Source organism: Panulirus ornatus, chromosome 43 (assembly GCF_036320965.1).
Source record: "Panulirus ornatus isolate Po-2019 chromosome 43, ASM3632096v1, whole genome shotgun sequence".
Taxonomy (NCBI): Eukaryota; Metazoa; Arthropoda; class Malacostraca; order Decapoda; family Palinuridae; genus Panulirus; species Panulirus ornatus.
In genome coordinates, this window is record NC_092266.1 from 19221489 (window position 1) to 19245426 (window position 23938).

The 23938-nt window shown below is 39.7% G+C and overlaps 1 protein-coding gene across 12 annotated transcripts in view; it reads right to left on the minus strand.

Moving 5' to 3' along the window:
- CkIIalpha (casein kinase II subunit alpha) overlaps positions 1-23938 on the minus strand; it is an 84146-nt gene that overhangs the window by 13154 nt on the left and 47054 nt on the right. For 9 of the 12 annotated variants that reach the window (XM_071687152.1, XM_071687153.1, XM_071687142.1 and 6 more), the window contains 3 exons: positions 23710-23912; positions 17881-18114; positions 10970-12073 (listed from right to left, as the gene is read on the minus strand). In XM_071687152.1, the coding sequence (XP_071543253.1) occupies positions 17886-18114; positions 23710-23912 (432 nt within the window). In that variant the 3' untranslated portion in view covers positions 10970-12073; positions 17881-17885. Of the gene's footprint in view, positions 1-6284; positions 6473-10969; positions 12074-17880; positions 18115-23709; positions 23913-23938 lie in introns of those variants that run through there. The other 3 variants (XR_011715704.1, XM_071687143.1, XM_071687144.1) reach the window with 3 other exon arrangements.

Sequence of the window (23938 nt, forward strand, 5' to 3'; positions counted from 1 at the left end):
ATATATATATATATATATATATATATATATATATATATATATATATATATATATATATGTATATATATGATGTATATATATGATGTATATATTGAGATGTATAGGTATATATATTTGCATGTGTGGACATATATGTATATGCATGTGTATGTGGGTGGGTTGGGCCATTCTTTCGTTTCTTTCCTTGCGCCAACTCACTAACGCAGGATACAGCGACAAAGCAAAATATATATATATATATATATATATATATATATATATATATATATATATATATATTTTTTTTTTTTCAAACTATTCGCCATTTCCCACGTTAGCGAGGTAGCGTTAAGAACAGAGAACTGGGCCACTGAGGGAATATCCTCACCTGGCCCCCTTCTCTGTTCCTTCTTTTGGAAAATTAAAAAAATTGAGAGGGGAGGATTTCCAGCCCCCCGCTCCCTCCCCTTTTAGTCGCCTTCTACGACACGCAGGGAATACGTGGGAAGTATTCTTTCTCCCCTATCCTATATATATATATATATATATATATATATATATATATATATATATATATATATATATATATATATATTTTGCTTTGTCGCTGTCTCCCGCGTTTGCGAGGTAGCGCAAGGAAACAGACGAAAGAAATGGCCCAACCCACCCCCATACACATTGTATATACATACACGTCCACACACGCATACATACATACCTATACATCTCAATGTACACATATATATACACACACAGACACATACATATATACCCATGTACACAATTCACACTGTCTGCCTTTATTCATTCCCATCGCCACCTCGCCACACATGGAATACCATCCCCCTCCCCCCCTCACGTGTGCAAGGTAGCGCTAGGAATAGACAACAAAGGCCACATTCGTTCACACTTAGTATCTAGCTGTCATGCAATAATGCCCGAAACCACAGCTCCCTTTCCACATCCAGGCCCCACACAACTTTCCATGTTTACCCCAGACGCTTCACATGCCCTGATTCAATCCACTGACAGCAAGTCAACCCCGGTGTACCACATCGATCCAATTCACTCTATTCCTTGCCCGCCTTTCACCCTCCTGCGTGTTCAGGCCCCGATCACTCAAAATCTTTTTCACTCCATCTTTCCACCTCCAATTTGGTCTCCCACTTCTCCTCATTCCCTCCACCTCCGACACATATATCCTCTTGGTCAATCCTTCCTCACTCATTCTCTCCATGTGCTCAAACCATTTCAAAACACGCTCTTCTGCTATCTCAACCACGCTCTTTTTATTTCTACACATCTCTCTTACCCTTACATTACTTACTCAATCAAACCACCTCACACCACACATTGTCCTCAAACATCTCATTTCCAGCACATCCACCCAGGTGAGGATATTCCCTCAAGGGCCCAGTCCTCTGTTCTCAACGCTACCTCGCTAATGCGGGAAATGGCGAATAGTATGAAAAAAAAAAAAAATATATATATATATATATATATATATATATATATATATGAGCATTTGTGGATGTGTATGTACATACATGTGTATGGGGTGGGTTGGGCCATTCTTTCATCTGTTTCCTTGCACTACCTCACTAATGCGGGAGACAGCGACAAAGTATAAAAAAAAAAATAAAAAATAAAATATATATATTTATTCATATTTATCATACTTAGTTGCTGTCTCCCGCGTAAGCGGGGTAGTGCAAGGAAACAGACGAAAGAATGCCCCAAGCCATCCATATACACATGTATATACATAAACACCCACACATGCACATATACATACCTATACATTTCAACATATACATACAGACATATACATATATACACATGTACATACTCATACTTGCTGCCTTCATCCATTCCTGTCGTCACCCCACCACACATGAAATGGCACCCTCTCCCCCTGCGCTCGTGCAAGGTAGCTCTAGGAAAAGACAACAAAGGCCACAATTATTCACACTCAGTCTCTAGCTGTCAAGTGTAATGTACCAAAACCTTAGCTCCCTTTCCACATCCAGGCCCTACAAAACCTTCCATGGTTATTACAAATACATTATTACAAATAATCACTGTTTCCTCCATCAACGAGGTAGCGCTCGGAAACAGACGAAGAATGGCCCATGTATACACACATGTATACACACACACACATATACATATCAACTTATACATATACATATATACATACACATGTACATATTCATACTTGCTTGTCTTCATCCATTCCTGTTGCTACCCTGGCCCACAGGAAACAGCATCGCTACCCCCTGCTTCACGATGAGAGAGGTGGGTGGATGATAACATCCTTCAAGTTTATAAATCAGCTGGATGATACTGACTAAGAAAGTTTCTTCAAGAGATGCGGCATAAGAGTAACCAGAGATTACAACCAAAAGCTGAGCAAAAAGCTTGTAAAAAAAGATGTTCAGAAGTACTGGTTTTGGGTTAGGATGGTGAATGGTTAGAATAAACTAACTAAAGAGGCAGTGAAAGCTGACAGTCTACAGAAGTTTAAAAAGACTACTCAATAACACATACAATGCAGATGACATGGAGCCTAAGTGTAGAACTCTCTTACTGAACTGTACAAACAGGTAATTGCATATCTTGCTTGATTAATATGACTATTCTTCTCAGCTGCCATATGCATTACACAACTGCCTTTTCTTAATTTATTTGGGACTGACTTCAACCATTTCAAGTATTTTTTCAAATGATTATGTACTTGTTCCAGGTGTTTCTTATTTACCTTGGCAATATACTGAAGTCATTCGTTTCCAATTTTGCTTATGTAAACATTAAATATTCTCATCAATTGGTTTCTAATCTCAATTTACTGAAATTTCACAAAATTATACTACTCATCACTTATCTTCTCAATATGCTTTCTGAAACCTTGTTTCTCACGTATGATAACACACAAATCTTTTACGCTCGTTCCACTTTCTACCTCTTTCCCAGTTGGACTTCTACTTATCACTAATATATTCTTCCTAGTTCTATAACTTATTTGCTTTAATTTTTCTTCATTAAATACTATAAGGTTCACTTCACCTCATTTTCAAATTGTCTAACTCATTTTGCATCTCCTCTTGGTCAATTTCTAATCCAATAACTTTGCAAACTCAACTGTCAACAGTAAGGCTCCTTGATATGCTTTCCTTTAACTCAGTCAACATATACCATTATCATAAAGAGTAATGAGGATAATCCCACTCTCTGTAATAACCCAGAAATGGGGAAAGTCTCAAAAAGAAGCTTGTGTGAGGGGATACTACAGAGGATTGGGTGAGGAATGGCAAAAGGTGAGTAAAAGAAACTAAGGGAGGGGGCTAAGAATGCTTTCATGTACGTGAGAATTGTGTGGCATGTGGACAAGTGAGATAAGGAAGTTAACTTGTTCATGAAAAATAGAGAAAAAAGTTAAAGAAGTGTATGGGCTTTGACTACAGAAAATAGTGGGAGTTATTTGGAGATATACAATAGAAAATGGGAAAAGGCTAAGAGGAGGGAGTAGAAGCTAAAAGTAATGGCAAATGGGAGTTGAGGTAAGCAAACTTCAGTAAGAATAGGGTGAACTGTACGAGGAGAATAGAACAACAGGGTCCCCAAGTGAAGAGCGGATGGGGAAGTAGGAACAGGAAAAAAGGAAGCGAAGGGGAGATGGAGTAAGTGTTCTGAAACATTGCTGAACGAGAAGGAGGGTGCCAGAAGCTAGTTGTTTGGGACATAGAAGTATGGGAAGCGAGAGATTCATGTAAAATGAAAGACAAGAAGTTGTGGAGTTCTCATGTATGATGAATAGATGAAATGGAGTAAAAAGGCTTAGGTGAATGAGATTACAACTTAATTTCTCCAAGAAATGGTATGATAAGGTAGTTGATTGTATGCTTAGGATTTTCAATATATGTAAGGCTCAAGGCAAGTTTCCTGAAGACTGGCAGAATGTTTGCTTTGAAGATGTGTGTGAGGCAATTTCATGTAGCATTTATTGATCTGAAGAAAGCATCTGATAGGGATGACAAGAGATGCTTTGGGGAAGATGCTGCAAATTTATGGCATAAATGGAAAGCTACGAAAAACAATGACTTATTTCCATCAAGAAAGTAAATTGTATGCAAGGAGAGAGAGATATGACAAGTCCTTCCAAGAGAAAGTTAGTCTGCAGCAAGAAAGTCACTTGTCACCATGCCTATTTAACCTGTTTATGGCTGGAGCGATGAGGGATGTAAAGGTAAGGGTTTTGGAAGGGATAGGTCTCCATTCTACTGGGTGTGGAGGGGCCTGGGATATACAGCAGTTGCTATTAGCTAAATACAAGGCTCTGGTGGCAGTCTTGAAAAGAAATTACCAATGCTGTTGTCCGAGTTTGGGGGTGAGTATGAGAAAGTTCAGAGATAATGGGGGTGAGTATGCGAAAGTTCAGAGATAATGAGTATAAAGCTAAATTCATTAAGTTTTGTAGACTACAGCAAGGATAACCTGAAGGAAATGGATGTTTCAGGTAAGTGGAGTGGACATGGAACAAGATGGAACCAAAGGAGTTAAGTATGCCAGAATGTGTTTGAGGAGGTTAAGGTCCCAAGTTCATTAAGGAAAATGTGGAAAAAGAAGTCAATGTCTGTGAGGGAAAGACAGGTATGTCTAATGTTATAGTGGTCAAGATGATGTACAGATGCTAAGCTTCTACCATAAATAGCATGGAAGAAGGTTGATGTGTTTGGCACTAAATTTTTGAGGAGGGTTAATCAAATAAGAAAGGATACCGTACGAGAAATGTATGGTAGTAAGAAGTCTATTGTTGAGGAAACTGAAGAGGGTATGCTACATTTGTTTGAACACATGGAAGGAAGAATAAGGGGAAACTGACTTAGAGGATATCTGTATCAGAAGTGGAGGGAAAAAGATGTGGGAGACTGAGGATGAAATGGAAGGATGCAGTGAAACATGCTTTTAACAAGGCCTTAGCATGCTGAAGAAAGTGAGGTGTACAGTGGGGAGCAAACTGGAACAGTGTGGTATAAAGGGAGTGATGGGCAGACCTAGGAATTATGAAATGGCCAGGGTAAAACCATGGATAGGTCTGTGGGGCTTGGCCATGGATTGGGGGCTCCGGCTTTGGTGCATTATGCATGACAGAGAGAGGATGTGAGCAAATGAGGCCTTTCTTCATCTGTCACTGGTGCTTCCACACTATGCAGGAAATAGTGAACAAGTATGAAAAAAGATTCAAGTTATTTACCTCCAACTGTGCCTGTGTATGAAATAAAAAAAAAAGTGAAAATAAGATAAAATACAGTAAACCTTCGATTTAATGGACTAATCGGGGGGAAGGGGTACCTGTTAATGCTGAAAGTCCGTTAAATTGAATGTAACCTATGGGCCATTCTCTTAATATAACAGAGTAATACAATATACAGTACACACGCTTTCTTTTAACTTCTCTATCACTAGATGCCATTTTGAATTGTAAGGATTACAAAATTACTTAATAGTCACAATTCTCTGTATACAACCTGACCACATTATAGCTTGAGGCAGACTGAGACCAAAACAAAGCAAGCATACCCCATGCTACCAAAAACAAGTGCAATATGAAATGCACACGGTGCGGTATTTGATATTCTTTTTTTATATCTTTTAAACTATTATCAATTCACGTATTATCATTTGCCCGGGCCATTAAATCCAAAATCTGTAAATTGAGGATTTACTGTACAAACAATGTAATCAAAACTTCAATTTCTTTCCCACACTTTCCAGCAACTCTAATCACATTGCAGTATAATATTTCTAAATATATATATACCCACCAATATTGCTGTGTCTGTGTATGAAATAAGTGTAGAGCGTAAAATCAACAAAGAAACAGCACTGCATTCTTCTGTCTCTTTAGTGGCTGTCATATGTGTCCAACACCTCCTCCATCATCCTGTACCCATAAGATCAGATCAACACCAAGGTGCAAATATAGCTAGAGTATTTTTAGTAACTTTTTGATAGTATTTTTGCAATTTCTGAATGATATTCTGTCATTCTATTTTGGTGTTTAAGGGTTCGTGGCCCAAGGCAAATTATATACTACCATACCTGTATTCTGGAGTGTCACAATTACTCTCTCAACAAAAGAATTGTTTTTCAACTCCAATCACTTGTGCTACTGCTATACTATCTCGCCCTTGACTGTTATTCCCAATATATTCCATTAAATGTCTCTTTAAGAACTGCACCTCTTCCTCTGGCAGTCCCTTCTAAACATCAATACTGATGACTGGACAAAACTTCTTTTTTACCTTTTCAAGGGAAGATTACATCATCTCCTCAGGTGATGCTTCTATCTCTGCTGAGCATATAGAAGAGGTTACTGCAGTGGGAATCGAGGCATATATCCCTCTTTCTTTAAGATTATATCTTCTTCCAGTCCATGGTTCAACCCTTCCTGTTCAGTGATCATTCAGGCAAGGGACTTGGCACACTGGATCTGGAAAAACTCTCCTTCCTCAGATTCACATTCAGCTTTTATCTCAACCCAAAATAACTGCAAATTTCTTAATTATACAGCAGACGCACCTCTAGCTAATCCTATAACCCTCCTTGTAACCTTTTTTTTTTTCCTCCAAAAAAAAATCCTCCATTAAAATATCAGACATCAACAGCGAAATAAAGGAAAGTAAAGAATTTGGCTGATGACTCTACAATAAGCAAATTGAGCTCATATAAATCTAACGAATATTCTATGAGAATAACAAGCACCCAAAAACAAGTGATAAACGCATCAATTTAGCCAGAGAGAAATAAAGAACTTGTGGAAGGAGTGGTATATTCTCAAAACACACTGGTTCTTAATAAAAAAAGAGAATCTACCATACATTAAAAGTAATGGCCAAACAATTGGAATCATTAAATGTCTGAGTCTGCAGTTAGGAATGAGCTCATGTCTACATGTAGTCTGCACCCTCCCTAATCCTACTCAATGAAGTACTCATGGGAAGATTATGAATCTATGGGGTATGAATGACACTACCAAGTTGTGCATAAAAACTAAGGAAGTCTGCAGTGCAATATCCAAACACTTCCCTACAGTGTGTGAGTGATGTGTAACTCAATAACCTTTATACATTGTGTTTATTGTTAAATCCAAAAGAAAATTATTTCCAGCTTACTGTATTAATATTGAACAAAATCAAAATTATTCTGTGTATGAGTCAGATAAGATCAAAGCTTCAAGATAAAAATCAAAGAACCTGTGGTCAAAAAGATGGCGAGTTCAACCCGTGGGGAACTCAGCCAATACTTCCTGGGTTCTCAAATCGGCCTTTTATCATCATCCTCAAAAAAGTACAGATTGTCACATTATCTTTACACTACACTGATATCATTTGGATAGTTTTCAACAAACACAATGCAGTTAACTTTCAACTAAATCTTAATGTGATTTAGAACTCAATATCAAATTTGTTTTGCAGTTTTTTCTGTGCACATCTAAAAAATATCAAAAAAATAATAAAAGACTGACTAAATGGAGATATACAGGGGATGTAATAGTTGCACACATGCCATGCAATGGTAGAAAAACATATTAAGCATACCTTCTGGATAGAACTTAAAGTTGTAATTGTGAAAGTTAACACAAGAGAAAAGCTCATTATGCAGGGTGAAATAATTGGATGGAAACATGGGAATGATATGTACATAAGAGGTTCCACGAGAAAATTAATATGGCCTGAACATATTGGAGGGTGAGAGGCATGCAAGGAATAGAGTGAATTGGAACAATGTGGTATATCAGGGTCGATGTGCTGTAAATGGACTGAACCTGTGCATGTGAAGTGTCTAGGGTAAAGCATGGAAAGGTCTGTGGGGCCTGGATGTGGATTGGGAGCTGTGGTTTTGGCGCATTAATATGACAGTTTGAGAGCGAGTGTGAATGAATGTGGCCTTTTTTGTCAGTTTTCCTGGCACTACCTTGCTGAAGTGGGAGGTAGTGATGCTGTTTTCTGTGGGGCAGGGTAGCGACAGGAATGGGTGGAGGCAAGCAAGTATGAAAGTGTACATGTGTATATATGTCTGTGTGTGTGTATATATTGATATGTACATGTATGCATATGTGCATTTATGTATATATATGTGTATACAAGTGGATGTACCTCTAATTTGAAGAAATTAGAGTGCTCAGAGCAGGCTTGTTGAATTATGCCTGGGGATGGGGGAGAAAGAATACTTCCCATGCATTCCTCACGTGTTGTAGAAGGTGACTAAAGGGGACGGGAGAGGGGGCTAGAAACCCTCCCCTCCTTGTATTTTAACTTTCTAAAAGGGGAGACAGAAGAAGGAGTCACGCGGGGAGTGCTCATCCTCCTCGAAGGCTCAGATTGGGATGTCTAAATGTGTGTGGATGTAACCAAGATGAGAAAAAAGGAGAGATAGGTAGTATGTTTGAGGAAAGGAACCTGGATGTTTTGGCTCTAAGTGAAATGAAGCTCAAGGGTAAAGGGGAAGAGTGGTTTGGGAATGTCTTGGGAGTAAAGTCAGGGGTTAGTGAGAGGACAAGAGCAAGGGAAGGAGTAGCACGACTCCTGAAAAGAGAGATATACATAAGTATACGTATATAAGTAGGAGAGATGGCCAGAGAGCATTATTGGATTATGTGTTAATTGATAGGCACACGAAAGAGAGACTTTTGGATGTTAATGTGTTGAGAGGTGCAACTGGAGGGATGTCTGATCATTATCTTGTGGAGGCGAAGGTGAAAATTTGTAGAGGTTTTTAGAAAAGAAGAGAGAATGTTGGGGAAGAAGGCTGAGTGCAGAATGGAAAAAGGTGAGAACAAAGGAGGTAAGGGGAGCAGGGGAGGAATGGGATGTATTAAGGGAAGCAGTGATGGCTTACACAAAAGATGCTTGTGGCATGAGGACCATGGGAGGTGGGCAGATTAGAAAGGGTAGTGAGTGGTGGGATGAAGAAGTAAGACCATTAGTGAAAGAGAAGAGAGAGGCATTTGGACGATTTTTGCAGGGAAATAATGCAAATGAGTGGGAGATGTATAAAAGAAAGAGGCAGGAAGTCAAGAGAAAGGTGCAAGAGGTTAAAAAGAGGGCAAATGAGAGTTGGGGGGAGAGAGTATCATTAAACTTTAGGGAGAATAAAAAGATGTTTTGGAAGGAGGTAAATAAAGTGCGTAAGACAAGGGAGCAAATAGGAACTTCAGTGAAGGGGGATAATGGAGAGGTGATAATAAGTAGTGGTGATGTGAGAAGGAGATGGAGTGAGTATTTTGAAGGTTTGTTGAATGCATTTGATGACAGAGTGGCAGATATAGGGTGTTTTGGTCGAGGTGGTGTGCAAAGTGAGAGGGTTAGGGAAAGTGATTTGGTAATCAGAGAAGAGGTAGTAAAAGTTTTGCAGAAGATGAAAGCCGGCAAGGCAGCGAGTTTGGATGGAATTGCAGAGGAACTTATTAAAAAAGGGGGCAACTGTATTGTCAGAATAAATTAATTAAAGTAAGGAAAAGCTTGGGCAAATGAAGATTAAAGGACTGGCAACACCGAAAATGAATTTTTCAACAAAAAAGTGATGAGAAAAGAACAGAAAATACATAATTTTCCAAAGGGAAGTAAAGAAACTTGAGCAAATAATTACAAAGAAGGGAAATGATGACCTTGGACCTTAAGGTAGAGATTAGCATAGATGAAGTCCTAGTTCCTTCTTCTATAAGATCGGTCTCCAACAAATAACCGTTTGGCCACTCCTGCTTTTACGTCTGTCACAGCTGGGACAGAGCATGTCAAATGATGAAACTCCTCCCTTCCCTAAAATCTAAACTCTCTTTCATTTCTGCTAAAAAGCACTGCAAAGCTACTTTTGCTTCAAAAAGAGTACTATTTTGACTAATACATCTTTCAGGTCCTTCCCCAATAACAGTTCCAATCTTTAGCAACTCAAATTTTCCTCGTCTCATCTGACTTGATCAATCTATTTCTGACTATCCATCTGAAAAAGTAGCATTTCTTGTTACCTTATTCTACTCTGGGTGATTCCACTTCTACATTTCCTACCCATGAGCCTAGGTCTTCTCATATAGGGGCTTCCAAATACTTTTCCAACTTCATGTGGGCATGGCTTATGTTCCATATGGCATACTTCCTAAAGACATGTGCCTCTGAACTACCTCTAATTCTTGCTTGTCTATTTTGCCTAAAATCCCAAGCTTTTCCTTCCTCTTGGAGGTCCTTAAGAAAGGAGACTGCTGTAGGCCTTCTATCATCATACTGCTCTCACTTTTACAATCTCCAGTCTCTGAAACTCTCCTGAACTCAAACTTTCTCAAAAACTTATGAATTCCATACTCAATTAAAGGTGCAAAGTCTTCTGGTGAGCTTTTCCCATGCCACAATGTTGCTAGAGCATTTCACAGTGTGGAATAGAGAATAAGTCTTCATTTTCTAAAACTTCCTTTCTTTGGCTTTTTCATCTCTCTCTTGTCCAATGCACAGCTTCCAATCTAATAGATATATGGCAGTGGTCAATGACGAAGAAACTTTCCCCTTATTCCACCAGCAATGGGGTCAAACAGGGTCCTATAATTGCATGCCCTCTTTCTTCTCTCTAGAACATCTTACCCTGTTCACACTCATGCTGATGATCCTAGCCATTTCAATTTGCTTTTCCTTCTCTCCTCATTCTAACACTCATTCTCTTTCTTGTACTGAAAACATATCTCCTAATCTGGACCTGTGCAATATCCTGGAATGGAGAGGCAATAACCAGCTTAAATCCAACAGTACTATAATGTTATTTCTATCCTCTGTATATTAGTCCCTTGTCAACAATGGAAGTTACTTTCATGGACGACCCTACGTTTGCCAAACTGCAGTCAATAAGGTATTATGCCTACAGGAAATGGGGAAGTTGGGAGAGTCACCCTTGAAAGAAACCTAAAGTCCTATAATGAACAATTCAAGGTTACTAATAAGCATACTTTGAAAACAAGATGTTTATTCCATAAAAGTACAAAGAAATACACCTGGTCTCCTGTACTTCTTAGTATCTTAACACACTAATAAACCTCCATACAGTATTAATACTTTTTTCTTTCATACATGTTCGCTACTACCCGCATGAGCGAGGTAGCATCCAGAACAGATGAACGAGCCTTAGAGGGAAAAGATCCAAATTTTGCTCTTTCCTCAAATCCTTCTTCTGGAGAGTAATAAAGGAGAGGAGGATTACCAGTCCCCGACACTTGCCCCTCTTACGTTATTTCAATGTCATGCAGATGGAGTTGGTAGTATTCTTTCTTCCCTATCCCCTGGGAAAAGTGTTCATACTGTATATCAATAATCTATCACAGTGAAATATCTGCTCCCTAACACCACCACTTTAAATATCACATTTCATTTCTTATGTCAGTAGTCAATTAAATCTTAATTTGTATGATATATCAATATAGGAAATACTGCAGAATTCAGGATGAGGGATGTATCTACATCATATGCAGGAAGGAAGTTGAGGAATGAGGAAGCAGTGGTAACTCCACCTGCCTTTGCTACCAATACCAACACCATCATTACCAACTAATACCACCACCTCCTTTCATCTTTACCCACCAACACCACCATTACACTTTCATTACATAACCAACACTAATCTTACACCACCACTGTCATTCCTCTAACACTACGCCACTTCCACCACCACTACCCATCAACATCTAAATGTAACAGGAAATGCAGAGAAAGTTCCTCGAGAGTGGAGGAGGAAGTGGAATGATATGTTTGCCAGCTTTCCTGATAAGAAAGACTGAGCAGTGAATGTCACGTTAAAATTTTCTTTCTATTGACACTATTTTACCACTAAACTGTACTCCTATTTCACACAGAGGCACAGTGCTAGTGGTAAACTCAATAACTATGTTTAGAAATACTGTACAGGATACCAAGTACCCTGAATCTCTGTAGAGGGAGGTTTGGGTGTATTTTTTTTTTACTGAAATAAAATATCGATTTGTTCCATATATTGTCATCACCACTAGCAGGAAGGGGGGATACCTCCCTTACTGCCAACATCAGTTGTTGTTCTCTTCCTGTAAGACAAGAATACTTCCTGATGATATACAATGAAAACTAAAAACTTGGAATTCTCAAAGCTTGATATCACATTGGTAACATGGTATACATAATTCTAAGCACATACATTCAAAACTGCAATTGGCAATACTCTGGAAAGTATATATCTAACTCTTCATTAAATTTATTTCCCCCCGTTCAATTTCAACCTTAATTCCAGGGATAACTATGTGATGTTTTATGAATTGTCATATGAGTGCTAACATTTATAGACTTGGACTGAATCCTCCACCAATATTCTAATATCAACTTGGTTACTTGTGCCAGAGAAGCTGATGGCATGTGAGAAAGTGTAACGAGTGGTGGGATGATAAAGTATACACGGATGAGAAATAATGGAAAAGAAAAGAAAAAGGCACTGATTGACTATAAGGTAGTGGATGAAAGATTGGAGACTGACTATTCTGCAGTTCTAGTAGGGATGAGGATTGGGTAGAAGGGGAGGTATGGAGTATGGAAGAATGGAGAGGTAAAAGTGTTGGCAAACCAAGAAGATGAACCAGGGAAAATACAGGTTGGAGAATGAAGGGAAGGTAACTGAAAGCTTCGATGAAAGTGCTGTGAATGTAGGAATGCAGTCATGTGTGTATGAGGTGTTTAATATGTTTAGCAAAATACTAGCAAATGTTGTAGAATCAGTAGTTGGATACAAGGTAGTGAGATACAGGAATAAAAAGGACAATGCATGGAGAACGGAGGAGATTAGAATGCTGTGGAGAAGAAAAAGGCATAAGGTAGATTGCTCAATAGGAATGTACCAGTGGAAGTTCAGCAGAGCAGGATGGAAGAATACAAAATATATATTTGTAAGCAGAATGTTAAGAAGCTAATAAAGAAAAACAAAGAAAGTAAATAAAGATTTTGGAAGAAAGTAGAGTAAAAAGTTTTGGGATAATAACAAACTATACAAGGTAAAAAAAAGAAAGAGGTGGATATAAGAGTGGAAATGGTGATGTGAGAAGGAAGGGGAATTGCCGAATCAAAAGGAGGAAGTGAAAGGAAGATGGAAAGAGTATTTTGAAGAACTAATGAATGTGGGAGAAGGGGGGGGGGGCAGTCGTTATATGCATAGGTATGGAGAAGGAAAGGAAGAGGATACATGTGCACAGTCCTATAGAAAAAAGGGAGGTACGAAGGGCAATAATGAAGCTGAAGGTAGGATAGTCACAAGAGTGGATGAGATTATGGCTGAAATGCTAAGTATGGAGGAGAAAGTGTGATAGAGAAGATGCATTTTATATGTAATTCAGCATGGAAATAGAAGGTTGTGCCTGAGGACTGAGTAAATGCTATTATAGTTTCTTTATCAAAAGGAAAAGGGGCTAAGGATAATTTTAGCAATTATAGAGGAATAAGTCTTTCGAGTATACCAGGAAAAGTGTATGCAAGAATACTAATTGACAGAGTGATGGAAGTGACTGAATGCAGAATAAGTGAAGAGAAAGGGGCTTTTAGGAAAGGTTGGGGATGTATGGATCGGATTTTTGTAGTAAAGATGACCATGGAAAAGTATTTAGTGAAAGATAAGATGCTGTATGCAGCTTTTATGGAGAAAGCTTAAGACAGAGATGAGTGGAATGCTTTGTGGAATGTGTTACGGATATATACCATAAGGGGACAACTGTTGGATGGTGTGAAAGCCTTTCTTAGATGGTCAAATGCATGTGTAAGAGTGGATGAAGAGCTGAGCAAAAGTTCTGGGATACACACAAGTGTGAGGCAGGGCTGCGTGATGTCACCATGGGTTTTTAATATATACATATATTAGAGAAGATGCATTTTATATGTAATTCAGCATGGAAATAGAAGGTTGTGCCTGAGGACTGAGTAAATGCTATTATAGTTCCTTTATTAAAAGGAAAAGGGGCTAAGGATAATTTTAGCAATTATATCCCTGGGGATGAGGGGAAAGAATACTTCCCACGTATTCCCTGCGTGTCATAGAAGGCGACTAAAAGGGGAGGGAGCGGGGGGGCTGGAAATCCTCCCCTCTCAGTTTTTTTTTTGATATTTCCAAAAGAAGGAACAGAGAAGGGGGCCAGGTGAGGATATTCCCTCAAAGGCCCAGTCCTCTGTTCTTAACGCTACCTCGCTAATGCGGGAAATGGCGAATAGTTTGGAAAAAAAAAAAAATGGATTGGAACGATGTGGTATACCGGGTTGACATGCTGTCAATGGATTGTACCATGGCATGTGAAGCATCTAGGGTAAACCATGGAAAGTTTTGTGGGGGCCTGGATGTGGAAAGGGAGCTGTGGTTTCAGTGCATTATACATAACAGCTAGATTCTGAGTGTGAACGAATGTGGCCTTTGTTGTCTTTTCCTAGCGCTACCTCGTGCACATGTGGAGGGAGGGGGTTGTTATTTCATGTGTCGCGGGGAGGCGACGGGAGTGAATAAGAGCAGCAAGTATGAATTATGTATGTGTGTATATATGTATATGTCTGTGTATGTATATATATGTATACGTTAAAATGTATAGGTATGTATACGTGCGTGTGTGGATGTGTATGTATATGCATGTGTATGTGGGTGGGTTGGGCCATTCTTTCGTCTGTTTCCTTGCACCACCTCGCTAACGCGGGAGACAGCGACTAAGTATAATAAATAAATAAACAATACATGGATGGAGTGATAAGAGAGATGAAAGCAAAACTAGGGAAAAGGCGAGATGTGGTGGCTAGTGGCAAGAGTGTTTGTGCATGATATGTTGTTTCCTGAGAGTGAAAAGGAGTTGCAGAAGGTTGTAAGTGTGTTTTATAAATGTGTGTAAGCATAAGAGATTAAAGGTAAATGCAAATAAAAGTAACGGTGTTTGAAAGGCAATGGAGGGAAAGCATAGATTTTGTAAAATAATATACAGTTAAAAAGAAAGGGTACTAAACTGTGGGGGAAAATACTGGATGATGTGAAGCAAATTGTGCTGTGGATATGGGGAAAAAATACTGGAAGATGTGAGGTAAATTAAGTATGTGGGAGCTATCTTGGATAACTGTGGTGATATGGAAGGAGATAAGGGAGACAGCAGTAGGGGGTAGAAGAGTCATTGGGTCCCTTAATAGAATAAATGAAGGGTAGAGTGTAAGTTTGGAAGGGAAGAGAGGATTAAGGGAGAGCACAGGCCTCCTAACCTATGCAGCTGAAACATGGACGTGGAATGAGGCACAGGTCAAGATCCAGGCTGTGGAAATGAGCTATTTGAGAAGATTAAGTGGTGTGACTAGAAGGAATGAAAAGAGAAATGAAAGGGTGTATGAGAGATGTGGTATGGCAAGGAATGCAAAGGGAGTGAATTGTGGAGTGGTAGAATAGGTGAAATATAGTACTTTGAGGGGGTTTGGGCATGTGGAAAGTATGCAAGATTGGGGGTTACAAGGTGAGAGTATGAAAGTACTATCAAAGAGGTTGATGCAAGTGGAAGACCACCTGTGACATGGGCAAATAGGGTGGAGGAATACTAGAGGGAGAGAAACAGGAGGAATGCATGGAATGGTGTACAAGAGGGAGGTATGTAAGGGCAGGAACAAGTGGAGACTCTTGCTGTTGCCACCCCTTGATGGGAGTTCCCAGAAGGAACTGGCATCAGAGTTATAGATAGATAGATAGATAGATAGATAGATAGATAGATAGATAGATAGACAGATAGATGAAATAATGTTGCTAGAGAAAGAGAAAAGAGAGGTATACAGTTGGTACTTATAAGGAAGGAAAGCAAATGACTGGGAAGTGTGCAAGAGAAAGCAGGAGGTCAAGTGGAAGGTACAAGGGTTGAAAAGGAGGGAAAATGAGTTGGACTGAGTGAACATCGGTGAACTTCAAGGAAAATACGATTTTTGGAAGGAAGTTAATAACGTGAGAAATACAAGAGAACAAAAGCATGTGTGCAAGTAGATAGAGGAGAATGAGAGGTTCCATGAAAAGGTTGGTCTGTATCTGGGGTATGTGATATCACCATGACTTTATGGATAGGGTGGTGAGGTAAATGCAAAGGTCTTGGAGAGATGGAAATATAAGCAATTTTTAGAGGATAAAGCATCTGGGGAAACAAGTGACTTGCTGTTCAGAGATGTAATAGCACTGGTGGCAGATTTGAGTGAGAAAGTGCGGAAGCTGGTATCTCTGTTTGGGAGAATAAAAGAAGGGAGCTGAAGAGAGGTAATGCTGCTTTTGTTAAAAGTTAAGGGGAAGAAAATTCATACAAAAATTCTTTTAGCTGTCGATATGGTGGCTAAATCTGTAAACCAAAGAATTATGAATCAAGAAAAGCTTTTATGAAATGAACGCAGACGATAACAAACAAAACTCTCATGTGTAACGAGTTCCCAGCAACGGTATAGAATGCATAAAAGAAATTGGACAGTCATAAAATAACTTTTTTTTCAGATAACTGTGTGCATGTGAAATGGATATAAAGAACTAAGCTGAATGATCTTATGAAAGGTGTTACTGGACTCTGCCTGCTAGGGGTTACACAAAGAGTAAAAAGTCACCTTATGCATGGCTGTATCATTGGGAATACAGTATCTTCATAAAATTTCTCTCCAAAGGGGTCCATCATTTCTATGTAAATGAAAGTAGCATAGTTATGGAGCTGCAGGAGCTCCTCAAAAGTGTTTAATGGTACAACCATGAATTTTCCCTAGAAAACGAGTACTAGGGTACTTATACACAGAATACGATATAATAGTTTATACTTCAAGCAAGCCCTGCTTTATTTATGTGACAGTTACTCTTAAATACTAAGATTTTTCAGTAATATCTAATGCATTGAAAGTGGTCTGGAATGTGTGGTGACGGTCAGCAATCAAAACTTTTGGGAAATATCTTACAAGAAAGAGGGCTCTAGTTTAATGCACTGTGCATGAAAACTAGAGGGTGGATGTGAGCGAATGAGGCCATTCTTTATTGTTTCTGACATGATGTCACGATGCAGATAAGAGCGAACATGTATGAAAAAATCTTACAAGTGCCAAATGCTGCTACATTAAGATTATAGAAACATGAGACACAAGACACAGATACAGCAATCACCCAAGAAAGCAATAATGAAGAAGTCTTTTCTCATCTGTAATTTTACTACTGCAAATTCTAAACCTTACGTACTTCAACAAATTTCTGTTAAACATGAGGCACATATTTTTTTCTTTTCACAATAAGGTACCATCACCTCATTTGATATGAAAGCAAACAGCATTTTATGGCCAATGTTTACAACAATCCTGTTGTAATTTCCAAAGAATATGTGGTTTCTAGTGAAGAACACTTGGTAACACTTTAAATAATCTGCAGCACTTCCAATAAGTGGCACAGTTTTCAGGCATGGCTCGTTCAAAATCAAAACAAATATTTGAAGTTATGCATACCAAAAGTATGTATAAAGACTTGTTGTTACAACTCAGACAATTACAAGCATGAATCCACAGTAAGGAAATAATGTATGTACATGCATAATAATGGAAAACACAAAACTTACACAGAAACGGTACAAAGCAAATCATAAGTCTGGGTATCTGAGAAAAGGTTTCCATAATAAACAACAGATGAAAAAGAAGACAAGCAAAAATATATGAAATGTAAAAGGAAAGCAAATTGCTCAAATGTCATGTGCAAGATATGATGAAAAAAAAGGGGGAAAAGGGAGAGGATCACAGCAAATAAATGTCCTCCATGACGATTCTGCAGAAGCTGTCCTGTTTGCATTAATGAAGTGTTAAAATGTATAAATCATAAGAATAATACAATATCAAAAAATATGGTACACACCAATTCTACTCAGAAACACCAGTCAGAGCAGGAGGAGCAGGCGTAGGTGAACTCATGTGACGACCCTGTTCCTTTACGATTGGGTAGAAATATGGGTGTTCCATTGCCTCATGGGCTGTCAAGCGCTCTTGGTGGTCATAACGTAGCAATTTGTCCAAGAAGTCAAGGGCCTCAGGAGATACTAAGTGTTGATTTTCACTATGGACAAACCTTTCCCAACGCTTTCGTGAATGCCTATGAAGAAAAATATAAATTCTATTAATATACAATAAAGGCTAAACAAATTAGGTGTCTGATAAGATACACACCAAACTGGGGATAGGGGAGAAAGAATACTTTCGACACAATCCCCGCGTGTCATAGAAGGCGACTAAAGGGGATGGGAGCGGGCGGGGGCCAGAAACCCTCCCCTCATTGTATCTAAACTTTCTAAAAGGGGAAACAGGAAACATGCGGGGAGTGCTCACCCTCCTTGAAGGCTCAGATTGGGGTGTTTAATTGTGTAAGGATGTAACCAAGATGAGAAAAAAAAGGAGATAGGAAGTGCGTTTTTGAGGAAAGGAACCTGGATGTTTTGGCTCTGAGTGAGACAAAACTTAAGGGTAACGGGGAAGAGTGGTTTGGGAATGTCTTTGGAGTAAAGTCAGGGGTTGGTGAGAGGACCAGAGCAAAGGTAGAAGTAGCACTACTCCTGAAGCAAGAGTTGTGGGAGTATGTGATAGAGTGTCAGAAAGTACACTCTAGACTGATATGGGTAAAACTGAAAGTGGATGAAGAGAGAGGGGTGATTATTGATGCCTATGCACCTGGGCATGAGAAGAAAGACCATGGGAGGCAAGTGTTTTGGGAGCAGCTGAGTGAGTGTTAGCAGCTTTGATGCAAGGGAGCGGGTTATAGTGAGTGATTTGAATGCAAAGGTGAGTAATGTGGCAGTTGAGGGTATAATTGGTGTATATGGGGTATTCAGTGTTGTAAATGGAACTGGTGAAGAGCTTGTAGATTTGTGTGCTGGAAAAGAACTGGTGATTGGGAATACCTGGTTCAAAAAGATTTTTTTTTTTTTTTTTTGCTTTGTCGCTGTCTCCCGCGTTTGCGAGGTAGCGCAAGGAAACAGACAAAAGAAATGGCCCAACCCACCCCCATACACATGTATATACATACACGTCCACACACGCAAATATACATACCTATACATCTCAATGTACACATATATATACACACACAGACACATACATATATACCCATGCACACAATTCACACTGTCTACCTTTATTCATTCCCATCGCCACCTCGCCACACATGGAATACCATCCCCCTCCCCCCTCATGTGTGCGAGGTAGCGCTAGGAAAAGACAACAAAGGCCCCATTCGTTCACACTCAGTCTCTAGCTGTCATACAATAATGCCCGAAATCACAGCTCCCTTTCAAAAAGAGATATACATAAGTATACATATGCAAGTAGGAGAGATGGCCAGAGAGCATTATTGGATTACGTGTTAATTGATAGGCATGTGAAAAAGAGACTTGGATGTTAATGTGCTGAGAGGGGCAACTGGAGGGATGTCCAATCATTATCTTGTGGAGGTGAAGGTTAAGTTTTGTAGAGGTTTTCAGAAAAGAAGAATGTTGGGGTGAAGAGAGTGGTGAAAGTAAGTGAGCTTGGAAAGGAGATTTGTGTGAGGAAGAAACAAGAGAGACTGAGTGCAGAATGGAAGAAGGTGAGAGCAAATGACTAAGGGGAGTGGGAGAGGAATGGGATGTATTCAAGGAAGCAGTGATGGCGTGTGCAAAAGATGCTTGTGGCATGAGAAGCGTGGGAGGTGAGCAGACTAGTAAATGAGAAGAGAGTGACATTCGGACAAATGACTAGGAGATGTATAAAAGAAAGAAGCTGGAAGTCGAGAAAGGTGCAGGAGGTGAAAAAGAGGGCAAATGAGAGTTGGGGTGAGAGAGGATCATTAAATTCTAGGGAGAAAAAAAAAAAGATGTTTTGGAAGGAAGTAAATAAAGTGCGTAAGACAAGAGAACAAATGGGAACGTTAGTGAAGGGGGAAAATGGTGTAGATAATAACAAGTAGTGGTGAAGTGAGTAGGAGACAGAGTGAGTATTTTGAAGGTTTGTTGAATGTTTGATGATAAGAGTGGCAGATAGAGGGTGCTTTGGTTGAGGTGGAGGGCGAAGTGAGAGGGTAAGGGAAAATTGTTTGGTAAACAGAGAAGAAGTAGTGAAAGCTTTGCGGAAGATGAAAGCCAGCAAGGCAGCAGGTCTGGATAGTACTGCAGTGGAATTTATTAAAAAAGGGGGTGACTGTGTTGTTGACTGGTTGGTAAGGATATTCAAAGTATGTATGGTTCATGGAGAAGTCCCTGAGGATTGGCAGAATGCATACACAGTGCCACTGTGCAAAGGCAAAGGGGATAAAGGTGAGTGCTCAAATTACAGTGGTATAAGCTTGTTGAGTATTCCTGAGAAATCATATGGGAGGGTATTAATTGAGAGTAAAGGCATGTACAGAGCTTAAGATTGAGGAAGAGCAGTGTGGTTTCAGAAGTGGTAGAGGATGTGTGGATCGGTGTATGCTTTGAAGAATGGTTGTGAGAAATACTTAGAAAAACAAATGGATTTGTATGTAGCATTTATGGATCGCGAGAAGGCATATGATAAGAGCTGATAGAGAAGCTTTGTGGAAGGTATTAAGAGTATATGGTGTGGGAGGTGAGTTGCTAGAAGCATTGAAGTTATCATAAAGGATGTAAGGCATGTGTACGAGTAGGAGGAGAGGAAAGTGATTGGCTCCCAGTGAATTTCGGTTTGTGGCAGGGGTGCTTGATGTTTCCATGGTTGTATAATTTGTTTATGGATGGGGTTGTTAGGGAAGTGAATGCAAGAGTTTTGGAGAGAGGGGCACGTATGCAGTATGTTGAGGATGAGAGGGCTTGGGAAGTGAGTCAGTTGTTGTTCACTGATGATACAGCACTGGTGGCTGTTGGTGACTGAGTTTGGTAAAGTGTGAAAGAAGAAAGCTGAGAGTAAATGTGAATAAGAGCTAGGTAAATAGGTTCTGTATTGTTGAGGGACAAGTTAATTGGTAGGTAAGTCTGAATGGAGAAAAACAGGAGGAAGTGAAGCGTTTTAGATATCTGGGAGTGGATTTGGCAACGGGTGGAACCATGGAAGCAGAAGTGAGTCACAAGGTGGGGGAGGAGGCGAAGGTTCTGGGAGCATTGAAGAATATGTGGAGGGCGAGAATGTTATCTAGGAGCAAAAATGGGTATGTTTGAAGGAATAGAGGTTCCAACAAAGTTATATGGTTGCGAGGCATGGGCTATGAAAAGGGTTGTGTGGAGGAGGGTGGATGTGTTGAAAATGAAATGTTTGAGGACAGTATGTGGTGAGGTAAGTAATGAAAGGGTAAGAGAGAAGCATGGTAATAAAAAGAGTGCGGCTGAGAGAGAAGAAGGTGTATTGAAATGGTTAGGTCACATGGACAGAATGAGTGAGGAAAGACTGACAAAGAGGATATATGTGTCAGAGGTGGAGGGAATGAGAAGTGGGAGACCAAATTGGAGGTGGAAGGCTGGAGTGAAAAAGATTTTGAGTGATCGGGGCCTGAACATATAGGAGAGTTAAAGGGGTGCAAGAAATTGAGTGAACTGAAACGATGTGGTATACCGAGGTGGATGTGCTGTCAATGGATTGAACCAAGGCATGTGAAGCATCTGGGGTAAACCACAGAGTTTTGTGGGGCCTGAATGTGGAAAGGGAGCTTTCGTTTCGGTGCATTATACATGACAGCTATAGACTGAGTGTGAACAAATGTGGCCTTTGTTGTCTTTTCCTAGTGCTACCTCATGTGCAAGGGGAGGGAGGGGAGTGCTGTTTTTCATGTGTGGTGGGGTGGTGACGGGAATGGATGAAGGCATCATGTATGAACAGATACATGTGTATATATGTTTATGTCTGTGTATATGTATGTATACATTGAAATGTATAGGTATGTGTATGTGCATGTGTGGGCATTTAAGTATATACATGTGTATGCGGGTGGGTTGGGCCAAGTATAATAAAAAAAAAAATTACATAACATTAAATATTTATTTATGGATCTGGAGAAGGCATATGATAGAGTTGATAGAGATGCTCTGTGGAAGGTATTAAGAATATATGGTGCGGGAAGCAAGTTGTTAGAAGCAGTGAAAAGTTTTTATCGAGGATGTAAGGCATGTGTACGTGTAGGAAGAGAGGAAAGTGATTGGTTCTCAGAGAATGTAGGTTTGCGGCAGGGGTGTGTGATGTCTCCATGGATGTTTAATTTGTTTATGGATGGGGTTGTTAGGGAGGTGAATGAAAGAGTTTTGGAAAGAGGGGCAAGTATGCAGTCTGTGGCGGATGAAAGAGCTTGGGAAGTGAGTCAGTTGTTGTTCGCTGATGATACAGCACTGGTGGCTGATTCATGTGAGAAACTGCAGAAGCTGGTGACTGAGTTTGGTAAAGTGTGTGTAAGAAGAAAGCCGAGAGTAAATGTGAATAAGAGCAAGGTTATTAGGTACAGTAGGGTTGAGGGACAAGTCAATTAGGAGGTAAGTTTGAATGGAGAAAAACTGGAGGAAGTAAAGTGTTTTAGATACCTGGGAGTGGATTTGGCAGTGGATGGAACCATGGAAGCGGAAGTGAATCATAGGGTGGGGGAGGGAGCGAAAATTCTGGGAGCATTGAAGAATGTGTGGAAGTCGAGAACATTAACTCCGAAAGCAAAAATGGGTATGTTTGAAGGAATAGTGGTTCCAACAATGTTATATGGTTACAAGGCATGGGTTATGGATAGAGTTGTGCGCAGGAGGGTGGATGTGCTGGAAATGAGATGTTTGAGGACAATATGTGGTGTGAGGTGGTTTGATCAAGTAAGTAATAATAGGGTAAAAGAGATGTGTGGTAATAAAAAGAGTGTGGTTGAGAGAGCAGAAGAGAGTGTTTTGAAATGGTTTGGTCACATGGAGAGAATGAGTAAGGAGATTGACCAAAAGGATATATGTCAGAGGTGGAGGGAATGAAAAGTGGGAGACCAAATTGGAGGTGGAAAGATCGAGCGAAAAAGATTTTGAGTGATTAGGGCCTAAACATGCAGGAAGGTGAAAGGCGTGCAAGGAATAGAGTGAATTGGAACAATGTGGTATACCAGGGTTGATGTGCTGTCAATGGATTGAACCAGGGCATGTGAAGCATCTGGGGTAAACCATGGAAAGTTCTGTGGCCTGGATGTGGAAAGGGAGCTGTGGTTTCGGTGCATTATTACATGACAGCTAGAGACTGTGTGAACGAATGTGGCCTTTGTTGTCTTTTCCTAGAGCTACCTTGCACACATGAGGGGGGAGGGGGTTGTTATTTCATGTGTGGCGGTGTGGCGATGGGAATGAATAAAGGCAGACAGTATGAACTATGTACATGTGTATATATGTATATGTCTGTGTGTGTGTGTATATATATATATATATATATGTATACGTTGAGATGTATAGGTATGTATATTTGCGTGTGTGGACGTGTATGTATACAAATGTGTATGTAGGTGGGTTGGGCCATTCTTTCGTCTGTTCCCTTGCGCTACCTCACTAACGTGGGAGACAGTGACAAAGCAAAATAATAATAATAATAATAATAATAATAATAATAATTAATTTCTATAAAGAATATTGCAGGGTTAAGCAAAGAGAGAGTATGGAATGAGAGCATATGCAATTCAGGTTTGAAAATCAATCACAGACATCAATAAACTACCATGCAAACAACTGCAACACTCAACTATCAATCAACACTCTAGTTATCTTACCTTCCAAGAATATCATTGAACCTAGGATCTAGTTCAATTTGATATTTCTCAACATACTCATATAGTTCTTCGGTTCCCAACACCTTAGCAATGCGGACTAACTGATCATAATTGTCATGACCATGGAAGAAAGGCTCCTTGCGAAATATCATACTCGCCAGCATGCACCCTAATGACCACATATCAAGTGAGTAATCATACATCTGGAAAAAAAAAAATATTTTGATAT